The 23,987-nt window shown below is 37.7% G+C and overlaps 1 protein-coding gene across 5 annotated transcripts in view; it reads right to left on the bottom strand.

Moving 5' to 3' along the window:
• The window catches only part of osbpl8 (oxysterol binding protein-like 8), a 91,097-nt gene that overhangs the window by 30,252 nt on the left and 36,858 nt on the right, over positions 1 to 23,987 (bottom strand). For 3 of the 5 annotated variants that reach the window (XM_036210147.1, XM_024284264.2, XM_024284259.2), the window contains exons 3-4: positions 12,583 to 12,619; positions 11,638 to 11,808 (exon numbers count right to left, since the gene is read on the bottom strand). In XM_036210147.1, coding sequence (XP_036066040.1) covers positions 11,638 to 11,808; positions 12,583 to 12,619 — 208 coding nt within the window. Of the gene's footprint in view, positions 1 to 11,637; positions 11,809 to 12,582; positions 12,620 to 21,223; positions 21,347 to 23,987 lie in introns of those variants that run through there. The other 2 variants (XM_036210146.1, XM_036210149.1) reach the window with 2 other exon arrangements.

Genomic DNA, 23,987 nt, shown 5'->3' with positions numbered 1-23,987 from the left:
GAGTCAGTCGGATCCAGCTCGCTCAGCTTGAGCGCCGGTGATGATAACAGAGATACAGACATGAAGCTGAAAATGAAGCAGCAGCGGTTTCCCTGCACTCCCCCCTCGGCTGAAGACCCCTCCCTCCTCAAGCGCTCTCTGCTCTGTGTGACGGAGAGAGAGAGCTCGCAAGTACTTAATAGCGAATAAGCCTGGCCCCGCCTCCTCCGCTCCTCCGCATGGGAGGGAGCCGGATCCAGCCTGGGAGGAAGCCCTTCTGCTCCACTTCACGTCTCCCACTGAAGCTCACGGCTTCACTGTCTCCCGGCTGCATCTCACTAGTCAAGGTTTAGCAGATTATCAGCATGGTTTTGTTTGGATCTGCAGTGGACAGATAGAGCGATCAGGATCATTCCTGTGTTGGTATGAGTTTTTGGAAGCAAAAGCCGGGATCAAAGCGAGTTAACGGCAGTGATCAAAACATCCTGAATCTATCCGACTCTTTAACCAGGAGTCAGTCCATATCTAAAACCAGATCACAAACGTTTTCCTCTTTTAAGTGTAACATTCACTCACAAACCCAAAGACACTCTGCCTGTCCAAAAACACGGGTGCAAGGAGCAGATATGTTGGATGATGCATTATGTGTTCCTTTGATTCTGATGGGTCAAATCCTTGACAATAAGCAAAGAAAAGATCTTTGAAGTAGGGCTGGGTGGTATGGTCTGCCCAGAGCCGGCCCTGGGCATAGGCGAGCTAGGCGGCCGCCTCGTGAACCATCTGGTGGAGGGGGCACCAAATTGCAATATTTTCTGTTTATTTTTTTCAGTTTGACACACCACTCATTTTTGTGTAAAATGTTAAAAGATATAATAAATAAAACCATAAATAAAATAACTCAAAAGTATGACATAACATTTTTGCCTGGTGCTGTGCCCCTCCTTGCCTGTTGAAGTCAGGTGGATGGGAGAAGGGGGAGGGGGGGTGCGGTATGGTCGCGGCTTGTTTAAAACTTTAAGGATGTAAAAGCAACAAAACGAGCCCTCAGTGACAGCTTAAAGGTAAAAAAAGGACGGAAGAGGAGGAAAAAACTGACTTAAAGCAAAGGTTTATCTGTTTTATTTACATTCATTTGCTTGGAAAAATAATGTCAATGTCCAAGCTCCCACGCTATCCCTAACTACTAAAAACTATGTAGTGCAGGACTATACAGAGCCCTAGATTTTAAAAGCAATTCAGACACTATGCTCACTACTTTTTTTTTCTCAAACAGCAGATATGACGTCATTTCGCAAAGGGAAAATCTAACCAATACAAATATTTCTAGACGTCTTTTCTGATGATGAAAATATGGGTGATTTATTAAAAATCTACATTTACATTTTTTTCCAGAAATTATTCAACCACAATGCATTGTGGTCTATATTCGCTAATGTAGTGAACATTTGATGGATGCTAGTTTTTTGCAAAGACTTCTGGGAATTTTCTAGTGTACTCACTTTTGAAACAGTAGACTCAGACAGCACTACAAAATAGCAGACGCACTATATAGTGAGGAGTGAAGGAATTCGGTCGTAGCCAAAGGGTGTGTTTGAGATTGTGCACATGGACGCAGCCTGGATTGCAGTGCATGTTGGGTAGTTTTTGCTCTGACATCTTCAGTCGTTCATTTAAAAAAAAATTGTGAGACAAGGCGTTTACTTAAGCGAGTGCTGATGGAAATCTGGCACTGTGATGACTCGAGCCAACTTGATGACTACAATCTACAATATCTAGCACTCTGTTATAACTTCTACAATTTTGACAAAATATAGAAAGTAAATTTAGGCTATTCTTTATAGTTTTTTAGGCCGTTTTGGAGTTAAGCTCATATTTTAGTAACATGCTAGCTGTTTTGGCTAATTTCGGTTATTTTCTTTTTTTTTTTTAGGATATTTTGAAGTTTAGCTATTTTTTCTACATGCTAGCTGTTTTGGCTAACGTTAGGGTTTTTTTTGTTTTTGTTTTTAGGCTAATATGGCATCCAGCTAATATTTAAGCTGGCTATTAGCTTCAGTGTTTTCAGCTATCAGCTTAAGCATCTTTAGCTATCAATTTCAGCACCTTCAGCTATCAGCACTAGCATCTTCAGCGGCCAAATTCAGCTTACAACATTCACACTAGTATTATCTCTGGTTATGCTATATATCTAGCTCATAATTATGTTAAAAAGTAAAAAAAAAAAACTTTTTTAGAGTGTTCATTAAACGTTTATCCTGTTCGTCCCGCGACTTAAGGTGTGTTTTGGAATTTGGCCCCTTGTGTGATTGAGTTTGACACCCCTGCCTTAAAAGAACTGTTTTGGAGAACCCTACCCCTTAAAATGCCCCTGCAATTGGAGAGGTAGTGGGAGAATTCAGATTCAGGAAAAATCGAATATAAAAATAATATAATATATTTTTTAAAAAAAACTCTTATTTTAAGATCTCATTTTGGGATCATCTGAAATCAAAGTGCAACTGATTACAAGCCAAAGCTCTTGATGGAAAAAAAAAGTACATGTGTTACTCGCACTTATGTAGCAACCGCTCTCTTTTTTCTAATTTTTTACAAAAATAATTTTAAAAGATGGATTTATCACCCAGCCCTACTTTATAGTGACTGATTCAAAACAACTGTTGGTTCATCTCCCTCCTGGTCGTGGACTGCACTTCTGCTTCAGCTTGACTATGGACTTCATCATCACTCGTCCCTCAGCTTTATCTGAATGAACTCTTAGATTCGTAGTTGTAGAAGCTAACTTTTCTTTAACTGTTCTGGTATCGCCTGTCCGTCCTGGGATGGGATCTCTCCTTCATGTGGGAATCCCTAAGGTTTCTTCTTTTTTCCTGACTCAGGTTTTTTTAGGAGTTTTTCCTTACCGGGAGGGAGGGTCTAAGGGCAGGGATAACCAGTTTATGTAGTCTGTTTAGTTTTTAACAATTGTTTATATTTTGAAGCCCAATGAGGCAAATCTCTTTGTGATTTTGGGCTATATAAATAAAATTGAATTGAATTGAATCTATGAGGACATAAACGTCAGATAATATATAGATGTTTTTTTGAACAGGCAGTTCATACAAGTCCGTCCAAATAGCCATGAAATGTTTCTCTATGAAGAATATCAGCTATCGTTCCAGCAGTACCCAACATTCATCACAAAGCAGCTCTGTTGAAGACAGAAGGATTCATGTTTTCAGGAAGAAACCATCTTTGATTCCAATCTTCTGAACAGTAAGGTGAGAAATAGGAGACGTAAGAAGGTTTTCTTTGTACATCTTCTCTGGAAACCTTCACTAAAGAGTGGTCCAAGAAGAATCTCCTCCATCTGATAGAAGACAGATGCAGGGAAACTGACAAAAATGTGTTCAGTAAGTCACTCACACACACATCAAGGACACTGGAAGAAAGAACTGGATGTGAGCAGCAATGAGCAGACTTAGCCTTGACTTTATCCAATTATCTGTGCTTCATCATTCTTCTTATCTTGTGGCAGTTTGATGGATCAGCTTCAAGAGTTTGCTTTTCTGCATCTGAAAAGCATGAGGCTGAATTTTCAGCTGCAGAGCTAACCTGCATCTCCGCCGCCCTGACCCAAGCGGGCCTCGATTAAACGAGCTAATGAGCGGTTCCTCACTCATCTCCCAAATCTAGGAGGACCCATTTCTGCTGCACCAATGTCATTTGAAAGGGAACTCGCACGTTTGCTAAAGATAGTGATGATCTGGGTCATTCGTCAAGTTACTTCCAGTCACATGAGGGCTGGTTCTGAACTTTTGCTCTTTTGTAAAGGCTCTCTGCTGCTCCGTGTTCATTAGTTAAGAATTCAGGGATGGTTTATCCAATGAAAACGTGTTTTTTTTTGGATTTAATGAGCAGAAAACCCCTTCACACTAAATGAATACTCACTCGGACAGAGAAACTGACGTGAAACAGATGATCTTGAGACTTGAATGTAAAGAAGCAGACATTAATAATATTATGATCTTGATTGATATTCTTGATAAAAACACATAATTGATCATCTGATCCCAGATATACCTGACTGGTCGGGTTCAGGGTTCAGGTGAGCTGAATGGTCCAGCAGGTAAAAAAGGATTTTTAATATAACCAGCTTTAGAAGAAGCACAAGAGTGCTCTCTGTGACAGAAAGTTTCAAAATAAAACGATGTACACTTTGATCTGAATGTTACTGTAGTCTGTGTACTACAAGAATAAAAGTGAGTCAGTATACTTAAGGTTTATTTTTTTATACTATCTAGTTGACTTAAAATGTTTCCATTTAGTCTGGATAAGTATTCAGTCAGTATACCTCCTACACTTAGGTACATTGTGTAGAACACTGGTCCCCAACCATTTCAGGCCATGGACCGGCTTCAATTAGTATTTTTTTTTACGATCCGGACCGAATGAGGCCAAAGTTGGCATTTTTACGTTTCCAGTTTAAAAAAAAAAAACTATTTTCAAAATGAAATGATGGTAAGAGAAATTTTGTTTTAAGAGGCTAAAAATATCAGTAGATGTTTGTTTTTGTACGATGAAGATTCAGTGAAACAAAGTTGTTGATTTGTAGAAGTCATTTCTGATTTAAAAACTTTATTGATTTTTTTCCAATAGAATGTCATTTTAACTCTCAGTTCAGACTCCGATTACCTTTCAGGGCAAAAGCATTGATCATATTTTGTCTTTACATAAATCCTCATTCATTGGGTTTGTTTTCAACACAAAGGAACATTTTGTGTGATAAAGTTTCTGAACCTAATTCAGCTACGCTTAGAAAAATTATCAAATGTTCCTTTGACAAGTTTCTACAATCAGCAACTTTATTAGATTGAATCTTCATTTTCAGTAAAATATTTGAACTTTGTGATAAAGATTTTTCTTTTATCGTCAAAGTTGAGGCTAACAAACGGACGCTAGCTTCAGCTACGTCTGACTTTAAAGATGTGCTGGATAAATGAAGTAAAATAAAATGATGGGACTGTCATAAATATAATATAAACGTGAATCCACCGTGACTCAATCTTTATTATCAGTGTGTGTGAAACACTCAAGAGTCTGTCAGTAGTGCTGCCACAAACGATTGCTTTAATAGTCGACTAATCACCGATGATTTTTTCAGATTAGTCGACTAATCGGGTCATGTGCAAACTGGATGTAAAGCACACATCTTAACCATCATAAACTAACTACAACAAGATATATATCATTACCTGTGATAATGCTAGAGTGAATGCTGTAAGCTGAATTTGGCCGCTGAAGATGCTGAAATTGATAGCTAAAAACACTGAAGCTGAAAGCAGCTAAAATATTAGTTTAATGCCAAATTAGCCTAAACACTGAAAAAAGCCTAAGTTAGCCAAAACAGCTAGCATGTAGCACAAATATTAGCTAAACTCCGACTAATGGACTATTAAATTAGTCATTGATTAGTTGACTAATCGTGGCAGCCCTATTAGACGGAGAAACTTCTGCTTCATGAGAAGTCTCAGAAATTCTGTTTGTAAACAGCAGCTTTACTGTTTTAAGCTGAAAGCTCTGATTTGGTTTCCTCACCGACTCTTTTCTCCCCGAAGAAACTTTCCAAATACATTCTATTGTTTGGTTTTTGTTAGCTTTTGGCTACTAGCTTAGCAAACCAGCTAGCTGCTTTAAGTCACGTGACCAAGACGGATGTTGTGAACAGAATTTGGCAGTTTTTCAAAATAAAACTTCCTTCAGGATCAGAAAATAAACTAAACAGTAATAATTTAAGTAAGGAGCTCTCAAACTACGGCCCGTGAGCCGGACCTGGCCCTTCAACACATTTGACCTGGCCCCCATAATACTATCAGAGATGCATGATTTTTTTTTTTTTTTTTAGTCTAACCATGTGATCGAGACTTTTTATTCTACTCTTCGCTGATTTAGGCGTCCCACTTAATCCATGGTCACTCACAAAAGACAAATATTCAATCGTTCTTTCAGTATTTTAATTTTGGGGGAGGTTTCGATTTAGATTGCTTTTTCACAAAAAAATGAAGATTAAATTTTCTCTCTGGCCTGTTTTTGTTCAAAAGCTGCATATTGTCATAAAATCTACCTAGTAAAACATTGTGATTTATATGGATTATTCACAATAAAAGTATGATTAATTGGATTTTTTATTTAAAAATAAACATTCTAAATGTACAGCTTTTGTGTGATTCCCTATTGCTATTATTAACAGATGGCAAATACTGCAACAAAAAAAGTTAATTACGATTAATCGCGATTAATTTTTCCCCGATTTGCGATTAATTCATTTTAATCGATTCCTGGCCCTACTATTAACAAAATTAAAAATCTGTGTCCTCATCATGACATAATCCACTAGATTATTGACAGAAACCTGTAGATATCAAACATTGATAAGCTCTTCTCTTCAGAAGGGCTTCATGGAGACAAAGGAACGTCCTCTGCAGTCAAAGTTCATTTTCTTTTACCGCTTCATTCTTTAAAATGAAGTTTTTTTTCTGCGTATTTTGTGAATGAATCATTTTAGATTTCTGCTCCGTTTGAGGCTAAATTTCTGTCGCTATAAGAGTGGGTACATTTTCAGGGGCTTGTTGAAGTTCGGTGAGGAGCTTTCTCGGTGGCTGGAACATGACAGCAGGTCACATGAAAGCAAACGTTGTCTTACGTGATCGCTGCGTGTAAGCCTGTGATTAGCTTTGAAACAAAGAGGCTTTTTTGAACAGAAGCTTATGGGCGTCTCCCGCTGTATACTTTCATAAATAAAAGTCGTCTTCAGACCAAATTTAAGGTTTCCTTCTGTCCTCAAAAGAGCAAATCACACAGAAAACACAACACCTACAAATGACGGTACCTTGATTTCCAAAAGGAAAATGCTTCCAGACTAGAGTCCAAACATCAACCTTTAACCTCCAGTATCATGTCAGGATTAGCTCTGGGTTATGAATAAATCAAATCTGTCCACAAAAGCAGTGAGAACCTCCCAGAAGGCTGGATGGAGTTCTTCATCATCTAGGCTCTCTATTCGGGATCAGACGGCACGCCGACTGTCAGCCACTGGCGATGGATAAGACCAACCGGCTGCAGGTTAACTCCGTCTAGCAGGGATTAATCCCTGCAGCTCATGCTAAATCCACGCTGACCTCACCTGTTCTGCACTTTCTCTTCTCAGGAATACTCTCGTGCTCCAGCTTCCTCTTCTGTGGTCTAACAAAGTGTCTGTATGCAGAGAGGACGCGCGTCTTGAGTACTGGAAGAACATCAGCAAACTGCATGTGCCGATTCACCGATTCTGTATGTAACCAGAGAAGATCCTCAAACACATCAACCGTAGAGACATCAAAAGTCAGCGACGTCGTCCTCACAAACACCGGCAGATCCCAGCAGCAGTAATCTGATTATTTCCAACCTTTCTACCGGTGTTTACATTCACACAGTCAGCGCTCGCGTCAGCCGGTAAACAACAGGCAGACGAAACACAGAGGGATCATTTCTATGTACATGCATGTGTTAATGTGTCAATGCTTAGAAAGCATCTAGAGTGTTTCTGTCTCTCTTTTTCTTATTTATTTTTCTTCCGTACGTTTTTTAGCACGTAAAAATTCAATCACATTTTCAGCAATTTCTCCAATCTTAGTATGAAAATGTTCAGCTCGTTAAGGAAATAATCGCTTGTATTTTTGGTATTCGTAAACGTCACGGTTTTGAACAATTTAATGCAATTCATGCGATTTTTTTAGTCCCATTGAAATGAATTGGAATTTTTCAATATATGCAATTTGTGCAAATGATGCAATTAAAAACATTCAGCATGTTCAGAAAATTTTATGAATTTTTTTTACGGTTTTACGCAGTTTTGCGATTTTATTTCATGTATTTCCTCAAATTTTTGGCGCACTTAAAAACCTACACAATATTGGTATTAAAACGTTCAGCATGTTAGGGAGATTCATGCTAATGAGGTTTATAAAGCTAATTTTGAGTTAGGTAACATTTTAGTAACATGCTAACGTTTTTGGACAATTTAGCATTCAGTTTTTGGGCCAAGTCTGAGTGAAGTTAGTATTTTAGCAGCATGCTAGCTTTTTTGGCTAATTCAGCATTTACTGAGGTTTTTTGGGCAAATTTTGAGTTAGGCTAGTATTTTGGCAGTGTGATAGCTTTTTTTTGGCTAATTTGGCACATACTACGGATTTTTGGCTTTTTTTTTTTAGGTAAGCTAACATTTTAGTAACATGCTAACGTTTTTGGACAATTTAGCATTCAGTTTTTGGGCTACGTCTGAGTGAAGCTAGTATTTTAGCAATGTGTTAGCTTTTTTGGCTAATTCATCATTTACTGAGGTTTTTTGGGCTAATTCTGAGTTAGGCTAGTATTTTGGCAGTGTGATAGCTTTTTTTGGCTAATTTGGCATCTACTACGGATTTTTGGCTTTTTTTAAGGTAAGCTAACATTTGAGCAAAATGTTCACTTTTTTGGCTAATTTGGCATCTACTGAGGCTAATTCTGAGTTCATACCTTTACGCAGTTTTTAATTTTACTGAAATTTTTCAATTTTTCAAAGAAATTCTTCAAAGTCTTTGAGCAATTTCTGCAACTTTAAGTCCTTTAGCAATTTTAGCAGATTGCTATTAGCGTTTAGCATTTTCAGCAAATCCCTTCAGCAATTACTGTAAATGTTTTCAGCATCATCAGCAAAAAGATTTACACTAGCATCATCGCAGGTAATGCAATTTTTCTAATTGCCTTAATGATTTGGTTAAACTTAAGTTCAATTTACAAATTGACTATATGTAAAACAGAGATTTAAGGAGTACACCAAAACTTTCAGTAAAAGACTGTTCTGCCTCTTAAATGATGTATAAAGAGAGCACTATAAGGAAGTTGATCTCTGGATTTCGTCAAATTTAAAACAGTGAAAGTGGAAATGTAAATCTATCTACCAGATTTCTATGAGATGGGTGTTTTTAGGTACATTTTTGAATAGAAAGGATCTGCTGATTATGTATGTTTAGAGGAACCATTAGCAGCAGAGTCGGAGTGATCTACAGTCACACTGAAGAGTCCTGGACTCACGTGTCTCACTGCTGTTGCAGTCCAGTGTGAATGTGCAGCAAGAGACTTCCTGATAACCACCCCGTGCACAGAAGAGCGAGCGAGCCAGCCGCTCGTTTTCACAGCTCAGCTGTGGTCTGTTCACAGCTCCCACAGTTACTCAGAAAACCAGCAGAACATCCTGAAGTCCACATGGAAAACCCAAAGATTCCTGACATTTCTCAACATTTACACAGGATTCCAGGAGAATACTTACTGGAACTGACATAAATCTTCTTCATATCTTCCATAGCTGACGTGATTACATGACGGATGGCTTCTATGTCCATTATTCGAACCTGAGAAAGGCCAACAGCCTCATCTGCTTCTCTGGACGTTCTTAGAGAATCAAGGAGTCAGACTGGAATTCAGAATTATGAATCACCCGAGCGGTGAAGCGGGTTCTCTGACAGGATATGTGCATGAACCAAAACGCTCACAGGTGGATATCAAGAAAAAATACTTTTTTTTCCTCCAAAATGAAGTAGTTTATAACTTAAAAGAGGTTCATATGACTTCATTTCAAAATAAAAGACATCTCAATGAAGTAAATGTATAGGCAGCTTAATGTCAACAGTGATTTAAAAAATGTATATTTTATCATTTGTTGTAGTTCTGGGCAATATGGAAAAAATTGTATATCATGATATAAATTATTTTATATCACGATAATGATATATATCACGATATACCACAATAAAGTATTTGTTTAGTTATTCTCTGAAAAAATGACAAAAATGTAATTACTTACTTTTATCTGACTTTGTTTTTTCAATTAACATGTAATTGAATCGTCAAAAATGAGAAACATTCTTTTAAAGTGCACAAAAGTTTGAAGTTTCTTAGTAGAAAACACATTTTTGCACAAAAGTTCAGCAACAAAAACAGACAAATAAAATCGATAAAACAGAAATGGCACGACAGACCATTTTCTATCAACCAGCACTTTTGTGTTGTACATCTGAATCATAAATGTGTTCGTCCAATTAATTGAAATGAAATGAGAAGTAAATTAGGCAACCCCTACCTAATTTTAAAGCCATAATATGCACGTAAAGTTCTTAAAATTGTTCAAAAATAGATAAAACCCTCATAATTTGGTCATTCTGGTTGTCCTTAGCAGAGTTCCTACAAGTTTCTTCAACTTAAATTTAAGCCTTTAAAACCTTTTTTTAAGGCCTTGCTTTTTTTAAAAAAATAAGACAAATTTCTCAGTCCATTTCCCATTTAATTTTATTTATTTCCATTTTTTTAATCAAAAACATAGCTTCATCAATTGAATGCTTTTAAGATTTTTTAAGGACATCCAATTAATATTTGTGGTACAAAAATCTCCAAAATGGTTTATTTTATTCATTTTGTAAATATGTTGAATAAAATATGAGCTACTTAACTTTTTTTGGTACTGTACAATTACTTTAAAATATTAAAAAGGTTTTATTTTTCTCTACCCACAATGCGCACGTGGCTCCAGAGCTGCAGGTTGCAGACCCCTGATGTGTGAGTATGTCTCCCTCTTGTGGTAGGAAAGCAGAATTTCAGCACAAAGTGATGCTCAATAATTCAAAGTACAGAAGGATGAGGAGGATAACGTTTGATAATATATACTCACTGGCTACTTTATAAAACACACCTGTCCAAATACTCAATAAAATACATTTTTAATCAGCCAATCACATGGCGGCAAGCATTTAGGCACGGTCAAGACGATCTCCTGCAGTTTAAACCAGTGGATGTGTATAAGACAAACTGATGCTTAAACTGAAAGAAAAACTGTGGGCACTTCCCTTTTGAGGCTAAAAGAACATAAATGTTCTCTTCCTTTTTCCAAGAGTCCAAAACAAAACATGACCTACATTTATAGACACAGAAAACATAAATCCACTACGTCCACAAGGGGTCGCTGTAACACCAGGACAAGAAGCGCAGCCTGTTATGCAAGAGGTTTGTTAAATCTCCTTTTCTGAAGCAGCACATCTTTTTCTTGACAAATCCCAGCTATGTCAAAGCGTGGGAAGGTTTCATTCTAACAGGCTGTCGGCTCAGCTTCAGCATCTTCAGAGGATCAGTGTCCGTTTAAACAGAACCATTCCCAAAACCTTCAAAGTAGAAGATTTAAGACAGAAAACCACAAAGTTCAGATGAAACTCGCTCATCTGAATTATAATAAATACATAAGTGACTGTAGCAGTTCTTCTATTCCAGGATGTGACTGTCATGGAGTGAAACAGAAACCTAGTTTGTTGGTGATCCGGAACGTTTGCACTTCAGGCACATTTAGACAGTAGAGCTTACACGTGCTCAGTCAGGACCAATCCATCCAATTACTCAGTAAGAATAAATATTTATGAACAGCTGCAGCAGAGTTTGGCTCTGGAGTCCATGCAACATAAAAAATAAGAACCTTAAAACAATCTTTGTATTCTTTAGAATGGTGCAGAAAATTATTGTATTTTCTGAGTTTATAACCATTGAAATATCTCCAGTTGTTTTTATTTTGAAAGGAACAGGAAAAGGGCAGGGCTGTAAATGAGATGTGGGGGCGGAGCTTACCGTGGCTGTAGCTGACCCCGGGGCTCAGGGCAGAGGGGGAGGCCATGTGCTCCCTGCTGGGAGTCTGGAGGCCTGCCTCCTTCTCCCTCTCCTTGTCCCTCTCCTTGACCTGGCGCTGGCTCATCCTGCCGGGGGTCAGAAGGACGGGCTCATCACCGCTCGCTACGGCAGCTGCAGGAGGACAGAAAGGTGAGACCTCTGCAGGTACAGGCCTCTGCTTCACCACATGTGAAGACAACAGACGGTTTCATGTCAGGAGCCGATCTCTGCCGCGTCTTGGCTCCAGGAAATGTAAAAAGTCTACAGAGATCTTAGAAAAATCTAAACCAGCTTTTTATTTAATCAATGAAAAACAAATGGAGCTTTTTGAGGATGGACTCAACAAGGAGGTGAACCTGGACCTGCTGGGTGTTTTAAAGGCAGGACAGGAAACTGACAAGCTCCAAAGCAGAAACCAACACCTTCTGCTCATCAGGAATAACATGATGAGGAGAATAATCCTCTGCTCTCCAGCAAATCCACCAGAAGAAAGCTTAAGGGAGAGAACGAGTGAGGTGTGTTTTGGGTTTCGGCCCCCTGTGGGATTGAGTTTACTCCCTTGGTTTAGACCGTCTGTACAAGAACGTTTCAATGAAACCATGGATGATGAAAAACAGCATTTTGGTTAGTTAACTGCACTTCTAGGCATAATTTGAAGAAGGAAGAAGCAGCTAAAATAAATTACTGCAGATAAGAAAAATGATTTCTGAACAAACTAAACCCAAAGTGGTACTAATGCCTGACACACATTTTTCTGATGAACTATAAAGTTCAGATGTTTAACGCGTGACAGGAAAACTGTAGCCTCATGTCAAAGCCATGAGTCAGGCCCGTCTGATATCATCAGCTGGAGTTAGCCGACTGTGTGACTGTCACCACCCTCACTCAGAACGGTCGCTGGCTTACCCGAGGTGCCTTGATGCTCTCTGGACTCGGCATTGTGCTAACAGGGAGAATGGATGGAAGTGAAAAAAGAAGAAAAAAAAGAGTGGAGAAACGGGGACAGAAAACGTCGTGAAAGATTGTGACAGGAGGGGGGGGTGAAGGGCAGAGGGGACGTTGGCCACGTGGTGTTGAACAGATGTTGGCAGATGTCAGTTTGTGACGGCAGCGTTGGCGGCAGCATCGGAGGCGGCGGGACAAGATGCAGCCACATGGGACGACAACAAATGGTATTCATGGAAAAAAGAGACAAGAGACAGAAAACAAAAACACAAAAAAACAAACATTAGTTTAACCAAAAAATGACCATGACAGACACAACCAGAAAAAACACTGACAGGCTAAAGGCTAACAGGACAGGACGGAGAAAAAACAGAAAACACCTCACAACAACTTCACTTCTAAAGCAGGGGTGCCCAAACTTTTTCTGTCAGGCCACAACATAACAGTTTTCTTCTCTGATGTGGGGTCGGTTTGTAGAACACAAGAAAAAGTGTAACAATCACAGCCTATAAATGTCAACACTTATGATTTTCAAGAAAGCCAAACATAGGTAAATTTAAAATATTTCATTTCTGTAATCCTCATAGAAAAAAATAATACTAAAACATTTAAAAAACTAGATGTACAAATCATTATCTCCGATAATGCTGTAAGCTGAATGTGGCAGCTGAAAATTCTAGTGCGGATAGCTGAAAGCACTGAAGATGATAGCTGAAATGATGAAGTTAATAGCTGAAAAAGCTGTAGCTGATAAGAAAAAGAAAGAAAAGAAAAAAAAACCTTTATTAGTCCCACAATCGGGAAATTGCAATAATAGTAGTTAAAATATTAGTGAAATGTCAAATTAGCCTAAAGAACTGAAAAAAATCTAAATTAACCAAAACAGTAAGCACGAGGCTGAAATGTTAGCTAAACTCTAAATTGGTCGGAAAAGAACGAAAAAAGCCAAAATTAGCCAAAACAGCTAGCATGTTGCTGAAATATTAGCTGAACTCCAAATTAGCCTAAAAACTGGAAAAAAAGCTAATTTAGCCAAAACTGCAAGCATATAGCTGACATATTAGCTAAATGTCTAAATTAGCCAAAACAGCTAGCATGTTGCTGAAATATTAGCTAAACTCCAAATTAGCCAATAAAACTGAAAAAAAAAAAAATTATCAAAAACAGCTAACATAAGGCTGAAATATAACCTCAATGCCAAATTAGCATAAAATCTGCTAAAATATCTAATTTAACCAAAACAGCTAGCATAACGCTAAGTTGTTAGCTAAACTTCAAATTAGCCTAAAAAACTGAAAAAAGCCTAAATTATCAAAAACAACTAGCATATAGCTAAAATATAAGCTAAATGCCAAATTAGCCAAAAAAAAAAAACCTGGTAAAATGTGTAATTTAGCCGAAACAGCTAGCATAAAGCTAAAATATTAGCTTAGTTCCAAATTAGCCTAAAAATCAAACAAAAAAAATCCTAAATTAGCCATAAAAGCTAGCCTGTTGCTGAAATATAATCTAAACCTCAAAATAGCCTTGAAATCCTTTGTAAATGCCAAATGAGTAGAAAAAGCTAGTATAAAAAGAGCTGAATATTTTAATAGCTGAATGAGCTAAATAGTTGAAAGAGCTGAAATAGGATATGGACATCCAAAGAAAACGTACAGAAGAAAAATAATAATAATAATAATAATAAAGAAAAGGGGAATCATTATAGTGTGAATGCCAATAAATAGTCTATCCTCTCCAGTCATAGTTTAGACTGCAGAAGGATAGGATTAAAACTCGCGTTCTAAATGGGTCTCGATAGTGTGTGGGCCAAATGTAGTTTGGGGACCCCTGGTTTAAAGCATTTTGTCTGCTTTATCTGAAGCAGAAACTTTTACCATAAAAAGGAAAGTGAAAATGGACAAACTGAAAGCTGCCTGCAACAATGCAGCAGAGGATTAACAGGCTGTGAGCGAGCATCAGAGGTCCATCAACGAGGCTCAATCTGAGCTCTTGTTGTGTCGGTGAAGAGCAGAGCTACCCTCAGCCACTCCCTCCGGATGGCCAGGCCCTGCCCTGTGGTTGTGGGGGCGTTGGGATTAGAGGAGTTTGTGCCTGGAAAGCTGGCGGCATTCCGATATACTTCATCCTTAATGGTTCTAGGACTCGGGATTAGACACTGTTGTTCCAGGGTGTGGATTAACGCTTCCCCCCGCAACCACAGTCTGAGTTTAGATTCAAAGCTCGTCAAAGTGAGAATTTACCAATACTTACCAAACAAAGATAACCGCTTCATCTTAAAAAAAAATTATCGTACATCGTTTCTAATAAAACAAAAGGATTTGATGGACTGCTAGAGAAGGGTCAGAGCAAACCGACAAAAATCTACTGAAGAATATAAACTGACAAGCAATTTCCAAAGACTATTATTGGCTCGGCGTAGTGGGACAGCATGTGACAAGCTGAAAATCCCATCTGAAAGACTCAGAATAAACTGATAGTGAAGCACAAATAAATGAAAATTTAGCAAATCCTAACTCTGGTTTCCAACAATCCAAAAACTAACCTTACTAACCTAAAATACTAACCTGATCTTTTGTCTGATCTAGAACAATAGAGAAAGACTTCACATTTAAAACTGCAATGTTTTTTTCAGAAAAACAATACAAAGTAAAGTATCTGTTTCTTCCTCCACTTTCATTTTTAGGTTAAATTGAATTAAAATTAAATTAAAGCTGCATGCGGCGTTGGACGCCCTCCAAGCGCTACCCACCCTAACCGCCCCCCTTCGACCCAACCTCACTTGATAAGTAGGCACTACTCCCCCCTCTCTTTCTGTAAGGCTACTCTGAGCTATATGCAACATATTGATGGAAAATACCCTATTTTTAAAGTGGCGGCTTTTCTGTTCGTTTTATCTCCATAGCAACCATTACATATTTTGGTCGACTAGGGATACCGAACAGATCTATGCAAGTTTCAGTAGAATCGGCAAAAGTAGACTTTCAGATTTCCTTAGCAACGGCCGTTATTCGCTAACCACGCGCGCATTCATAATATGGTCATATCCTGTGTTATATCGTTTTGCTCAACTCTAGTTAGGGATCAACTTATTACATTTTCACAATATTACGTTGTAAATTGTGTGAGTAATAGGAGAACTCCACTTTTACGAGCTAGCCACGCGCACGCCATACAAAATATACAACTTTTAATTGCTTCCCAATGATGCCCAAGAAGTTAGGAAAGGATTTTAAAAAATCCCTGTTGTTTGTGACAGGTACTAAGGTGGTTGTTTTTGAAAGTCAACGAAGCCTTAAAACTGAAAATCACACAAACAAAAACATTGTTTAAACCAAATTAGAGCAGCATGTTTTAATAAAGCACTGAAGTACATTTTTATATATATTGATTAGACTTCACTGTCTTTTCTGAACCTTATTATTAAACAAACAGTTTAATTTAAAGTCATGTTTCCCGTTAAAACCCAGGATGTTGGTTAACCTGGTCACAGATGTGGGTTAAACTCTCTGACACCATTAGCTGAGAGGACAGGAAACAACGGCGCTAATGCAACAATGCTGGAAGCTGAGTAAACCTTAGCCCGCCGTGTTTGATTAGAGCAAATAATGAACCCCGGCAAATGGCGTCCAGATGACAGTTCGCACATTTAAATTCTAATCGAGTCTGGCCCTGAAGGTCGCATCATTATAAACGTGTCATTTAACCACGGCGGCGGCGGCGGGCAGCACGTTTCCAAATCCTGCATCATCATTCTGGAGGCCTCTCGGGAGCACAGTTTAAGACCCAGGAGTGCAGCATTTTCATTTCCACAGCTTTGGAGTGTAGATCATTTGAATGTCTGCACAGCTCTGGGAGGAATGGAAATCATAAGGTGACATTTTACAGCCATTTTTATTCTCCTCTAGCAGTCGTTCACATCAACGGCAGGAAGGCATGAGGCTGCTGGAAATCCAGCAAACAAGAAGAGCCATTTCGTAGAAAAGACATAAAGGCGACTACAACCTTTAACCGTTTTGGTCTCCTCCTAAACTACTAATCCAGAATGTAATCACACACTTAGCAGTTCAAAACTCTTCGTTTATCTCGATGAAAAACTGTTGAGCAATTCATTATTCAGCAATATAAATCACTATGAGTGGCCTCTCTGTGACCTATTAAAACACACTCATCAATCTTCCCATGAATCCATCCTGCAGGAAAGCTGCCTGTTGTCTCTCTGCCTACGTAAAAAACCGAGAGTGCTGATGCAGGTTCAGACGCTGGATTATGTTACATCATGGCAAAACTTTGCCTGCAGCAATTCTTTGACCCACTTTTTTCAAAGAAGCAGCAAGAGAAGAGATTTTTATTATCTAATTTCTAAATTTGAAATTATTTATTTCACATTAACCTAAACCAGGAATCTGCAACCTGCAGCTCCAGAGCCGCCCGCATGTGGCTCTTTTATCTCTCCATGGTGGCTCTCTGGTTGAAGAAAAATGAAATAATAGTTATTTTTAAAGTAAGGATTACTTTTTTAGCATTATTTATAATCACACTTTCAGCAATTTCACCAATCTTGGTATCAAAACATTCAGCTTTTTCAGGATATTACTGCTTATATTTTTGGTTTTCATAAACTTGATAGTTTTTTAAATATTGAGCAAAATATGCCCCATAGGAAATGAATGAGAACGTCTTCAAATTTCCAAATTTTAAGTTGATTAGCAACAAGAATATAAATATTTGTATTAGGTATGTTTTCATCTTTTATAGTAATTAAAAAAAAATATGGAGTTTACCCAATAATTTAGCTACATGCTAACGTTTTTGGCTAATTTGTAATTTACTTGGGTTTTTAAGGTTAATTTAGAGTTTAGCTCTTATTTTAGCAACATGCTAAAGTTTTTGACTAATTTTGTTTACTGAGGAATTTTAGGCTATTTTGAAGTTCAGCTAGTAATTAAGCAACAAAACAGCTTTTTTTGCTAATTTGGCATTTATTGAGTTTTTTATGCCAATTTGAAGTTTAACTAATATTTCAGCAATTTGCTAATGTTTTTGGCAAATGTGTTACTTACTGGGAATTTTAGGACAATTTAAAGTTTAGCTTCTATTTTAGCAACATGCTAATGTTTTTGACTAATTTAGTTTACTGAGTTTTGGAGTTTAGCTAGTAATTAAGCAACGAGCTAGCTTCTTGGCTAATTTGGCATCTAAGGTAAAAGGTAAAAACGTAGCACATCATCTTGATTATGTCTACTTGCCTAAATGGATTGAGTTGCTAACATGTGATTGGCTAATTAGAAATTTGTGTTAAAGAGCAGTTGGATGAGTATGCCTAATAAAGTGGCCAGTAAGTGTATACTTATTTCTTCATCACCTAAACCCAAAACATAAGAGAGTTTGGTTCTACTACATTGTTGATTCTATGAAAAAAAAAATAATAATAAATGGCTCAACGTTTCTGAAGTTCAGAAATACAGATTTGTAAAGACGTAAACATTTTGGATTGTTTTTCCAAAGACTTTATGGAATCTTCTGTAAAACCTGTAAATCTTCCTGTAAGCCCTCCACATTCATGTTTCCTGGGGAAGGTACTCTGAATGAAAACGAGATTTTAAGTTTTTGGATTTCGATGTGCAGTTATGTCACGTACAGTCAGAGATCTGTCTGGCAGTGGCCCTGAACTACACTATTTAATAAAACATGAACAAAATTATGCATCAAAATTTTCAGTGAAAGATCTCGAGAAGTTGTCCATTTCAACTCCAGAATGTTCCAACCACGAAGCCCAACAGAGAAAGCCTCCATTCGAACTCATAAAACTCATAAACAATAAGAAAGGCAATCAGCAGGGCAGAGTTGCCATAGCAACCTGATCTGATCATGCTTAAAGTGCATCTTCAGGCGCTCACAGCCATAAGTGCTTTGTGAGACAAATTCAGTGTTTAAAGCTGAAGCAGTTGTGATACCATCAAACTTCCTGTGGAGCAGCATCGATCCAAAAAACCACAGGCTCCACGACAAAGACGGAACTTCAAAACCAGCTAGTATGCAGAGAGGCCAAGAGATCCTGTATCTGTCAACTCAACAGAAAACAAACTGAATGCAATGAACAGCAATTAGAGGAGTTTTCTGATCTTTTATGATGTACTATAAAACTAAAACAGATTGAAACGCACCAGGAAGGTACAGAACCAGTCCGTGTTCCTCTACCCCCCCAAAAAACCTAAAGACAACAAAGAGTATCAAAAAATATACTTCAAAATGGCACAATCTTCCCTGCAGAACCACCATCACATAAGACACAAAAAAGTGAAACATATCAAGAACTGGACAAATGAATGGCAGAGGACTACAGGGTGAGCTGGAGAACCGACAGGCTGGATTTATCTGAACAAGACGCACATAAATCTAAATGTTCCTTCATAGAGATGATGGCCTTGGAGAGGATTTATGATACCGTTTAAAGAAGCTCCTGAGTCAAGGCTGCAATCGCTGATACTCATTGATCTGCTAGAACTGCTTTACACTGGGTCAAAAACTAGTTAGTGAGGAGAACGGCTGTCAGCACAGGAGGAAGTGCTCTGCAAAAGCTAGCTCATAATGCAAACAGAATCTGCTGTCATGATGTTTCCAGCGTGCAATGGAGGCTGTTTGCTCACAAATCTGCTCTGAAAGTCTCTGTGACAGAAGCTTTACTGCAGCAAAAAGCTAACTGATTTAGTGTTTGCATTTAAGTATCATAAAAGTAACGATTGAAGACCATTAAGAAACTTAAGTGAAGAAAATATTTTATAGTTAGAGATTTACAACTGTGCTTAACTGATACCAGGTCATTCCTGATTACAATGTATCCATGACGGGTCACTTTCAACAAAACAAGTACTTCTATTTCTGAAAAAAAGAAAGAAAGGTTCTGAGTTATTTGGAGGTAATACTTGTACGTATAAGGGCTGCCACGATTAGTCAACTAATCAACGACTAATCGGCTATTAAAAAGGTCGACGACTAGTTTAATAGTTGAATAGTCATCACTTTATATGGAGTCAGAGTGTGGTAAAGTTGAAAGTTAAATTAGCAATCTACAACCTTTTTTGGACTATTTTGGCATTTATCAAGGTTTTTTGGGCTATTTTGGTGTTTAGCTAATATTTCAGCTACATGCTAGTTATTTTGGCTAGTTTAGGCCTTTTTTTTTTTGGATATTTAAAAGTTTAGCTAATATTTCAGCCCTATGCCAGCAATTTTGGCTAATTTAGGCTTTCTTTGTTGTTGTTTTTTAGGCTAATTTGGAACTTGGCTAATATTTTAGCTTTATGCTAGCTGTTTTGGCTAAATTACACATTTTGCCAGTTTTTTAGGCTAATTTGGCATTTAGCTTATATTTCAGCAGCAAGCTAGCTATTTTTGGCTAATTTAGGCTTTTTTATTGTTGTTTTTTTAATGGGTCCATCAGTGTTGTCGTCACACATGGTTCTGTCCTGCATGCTCTTCTCTGGATCTTTGCTGATTTGAATAGAGGTCCTTCGTTATCTTACCGCCTCTAAATTAAGAAACGATGTAAATAACGATTCAATGGACTTTCTGCACAAATATGTTCATTTACAACAAGAACATAGACTTCTGCTGACAACACCATATATATACATGTCTTTGAGCAGGACTACAGGTCTGCTTATGTGGGTTTCTCCATATATATTCTTTAGAAAAAGTATTCAAACATCAATATGTGAATCAAATACAGTTAAAGCATTTCTACATTAGAAAAAACTAAGGTGAGTGATGTATTCACACTGTTTGGTGTGTGCTGATAGAGTGAACTCTTTGTTTCTAGGTGTAAGCTGACAAGTCACAGTAGCATAGCTCTGTGTGCTGGATAAATGGAAAAAGTCCTGCTAATAATAGGAGACAGTGTCAGTCTGCTTTGCAGCAGCTGTTCACAGCGAACAGTCTTGCTTGGCAGGGTGATTACAGTTCTGTTGGATCAACCAGAACTCCTGCAGAGCCTCCACTAAGACAAAAGGGAAATGTTCCCTCACCAACTCTGATCCACTCCTATTTAGATCACCACTGTTTAAAAAAGGAAGCAAGGCAGTACAGTTTTTGACAGCTGTTCTTCCTGTTGACTGGTGAGATTCACTCAGAAAGTAGCTGCACTTCATTGCTTTCTGTGGTAAAACTCAGAGGGGATGTAATTGACTCAGCGGGGCTCATGAAGAAGCTTTTCTGTGTCCTTTAAGCGCCGTTAACCCTGCATGTAGCTGGTTTCCATCAACCACAGACAAACAACCCTCCCTACTTCCCTCCAGCCTTCAGATCTGACCATGCCACGCTCTGGAAACCAACAGCTGTGCTTTAATATGAAGACACATCAAACAGCAAAGGTTGTAAACCTGTCCGCCACAGCACCAGGCGGATCCAGAAACAACACGCTGAGCAAACAGCTAGCACCTGCAGATTCATCAACGTCCCATCACAGGCGGGCGCCACACGAGTGGCACCTCTACAGGGGCGACGTCACAGCTAATTATTACAATAAATGATCAGGTGCAGCTGCAAAGAGCAACCATCGACACCCCCCTTCTGAAAACTGGCAACAGTAAAGTTCACTTACAGACGGAGAGGAGATGAAAACCGTGACAGTCAGTGGAGGGATGCCAGATTGTAGCTGCGACCGGTTTTCAGTCAGAAAAAGAGTGGTATACCACACACCCACACACATATATATGTGCACACATACACACACAACACAGAGGAGACGTGAAAACAGGCCTCAGAGACTCAGTCTCCTTCTGACTCTCACTGATAAGTGCTCGCTTCTCTCTTCCTCTTTCCTTTGTCACAACTGTAGCTAAATGTAGTGCTTACTTCATTTGTTTCATCTCTGTCCTTTTTTTAACTTGTCACCATTAAACACTTTTAGATCATTTCTCTCTGCAAAGCTCAACAGGTGAAACCCTACAACAAAACTAGGGAAGTGGTTCATTAAAACATGTTGTAACTAGAAAAGTTGCATTAGCTGCGATGATGCTGGTGTGAATGCTTTAGCTGAAAGAAGTTGCTAAAGATGCTAAAGCTTTTTCCAGAAAATGATGCAATTTACTTTAATTGCTGGAGGGATTTTGTGAAAATGCAAAAGCTATTTGCAAAATGTTAAATTTGCTGGAAATGTTGTTAAAGAACTCTGAAAGAGCACTGAAGTTGAACTAAGTTCCTAAAAAAAATTGTAGTAAATTACTTAAAAATGCCTAATACATGCCAATATTAAAACAATATTTAGTGTGTTGCTTAAATATGAGCTAAACTACAAAATATCTTAAAGTTTGTCAGTAAACAAAATTACTCAAAAACATTACCCTGCTGCTAAAATAGAAGATAAACTCTAAATTTGCCAAAATAAAAACCTCAGAAGATAACATATTAGCAAAAAACTTTAGCATGCTGCTAAAATATTAGCTAAACCCCAAATTAGCATAAAAAAACCTCAGTAGAGGCCAAACCAGCCAAAAAAGCTAACGCAATGGTATTAACAAAACTCTAAAATTCCTCGGTAAACTAAACTAGTCAAAGACGTTAGCCTGTTGCTAAAATAGAAGCTAAACTCTAACTTTGCCTATAAAAACCTCTGTAGATAACTAATTAGCCAAAAACATTAGCATGTTGCTAAAATATTAGATAAACTCCAAATTTTTTGAAAATCACTATAAAAGATGAAAACATAACCCATTAATATATTTAAACGTTTGTTGATAATCTACTTAAAATTTTGAAATTTGAAAACTTTTTCATTTATGTCCTATTTGGCATATTTTGCTCAATATTTCAAAAACTTTAAATACCAAAAATACAAGCAGTAATGTTCTGAACAAGCTGAACGTTTTAATACCAAGATTGCTGAAATCGCTGAAAGTTTGATTGAGTTTTTACGTGCTGAAAACGTACGGAAAGGAGCAGGAGAATCACTATAGTGTGAATGCTGTGAAGCATATTAATTCATTATAATTCACATAATTAATTCAGCAAAGTTCTGAAAGAGTCACAGAGGACTGCTGACTTCATGGGCACAAAGCAAACCTCTCTCCGTTTTTGTTCTACTTTTTTTTTTTCTCAAACAGGAGGTAAAAGATACACACTGAATCTGAAAAGCAACGCTCATTCACCACAGAACAGTGGGCGTTAGAATCAAACAAAAGGGAGAGAATCCTGCAAAGTAGTAGAGTAGTAGAGCAGGCTTTGTTTCCAAGGAGAAAATCACAAACTGAGTCAAACAAAAGCCAAGTCCTTTGAAACTCTTTTGACATCGACTTTGTCATCTACCTCAGAAAAACACAAAACCATAACGTCACACATTTGTATCATGAAGCCATGAAAATGTGACTGTTGTTGGTTGTTTTTCCATGTCAACCACCAGTATGTCTCTTGTGGAAATGCTGCATTAAACCAGTGAGTGTGAGTACACATCTGTGCAGCAAGTAGGCTTCAATGTTGTGCAAATCTACAGAAAGAAGAAGGGATTTAAGGGAAACCCTTTGTGGTAACACCATAGACAGTATAAACAGAGACCTGGACTAACTCCTGCTGCTCTGCAGAAACTATGTCCTAGAAAACGACACAGGATTTGGATTTGGGCCAAAAATGGCATAATTTTAATCGTAACAAACCTCTGGAGGTGATTTGAAAAAGACCATAGGGATGGGGGTTTAATCCAATTCTTATTTTTATTTTTCTATATTTTATTTTATTTTAGAAGCAAAATAAATGTCTAAATCTGTTTTTATTTGGTTCAGTCAGAGTTTCCCTATTGCCCATGATGAAATGAGTTAGTTCCTTGTTTGTTTTATTATTATTTTTTGCAAAATATTTTCATTTTATTTAGGTTCAATTGAAACCTCCTTTTGTCTGTTTATTACATGTTTTAATAAATATTTCTTGCTGTTTTAAATCCTTCATTTAATGTATTTCTTATTGTTTACATGTAAAGTAGTTTGTGTCACAGAGATTATGTAATAAAAACTCCCTTACATCTACGGCAGAATAACTGTCATTGACTAATTAGACAAAATGTTGACATTTAGATTTTCTAGAGTTTAAATAGCAACATATAATTTATGAGTTTTTATCTAATCTGTACTTATTGTAGATGACATCACAAATACTTAAAAGGCTCTCTAAATATGTCTGCTAATTTAACACACATGTCCCCATGTTGTTTTTGCTTAGTTTACTGAAGGAAAACAGGCTTAGTCCTCTAAAATAAGCTTTGTTTTAGCAAAGTAGGATTTGAGGGGAGAGAAGCAATGTTCCCTCTAAGCTGCGCACGTGCGCAATTGCGCACTGCTCCCACGCCCGTTGCGCACAGCAAATCTATTCTGCGCACA

Source organism: Oryzias melastigma, linkage group LG23 (assembly GCF_002922805.2).
Source record: "Oryzias melastigma strain HK-1 linkage group LG23, ASM292280v2, whole genome shotgun sequence".
NCBI lineage: Eukaryota > Metazoa > Chordata > Actinopteri > Beloniformes > Adrianichthyidae > Oryzias > Oryzias melastigma.
This window is presented reverse-complemented; position numbering and strand designations above follow the sequence as displayed.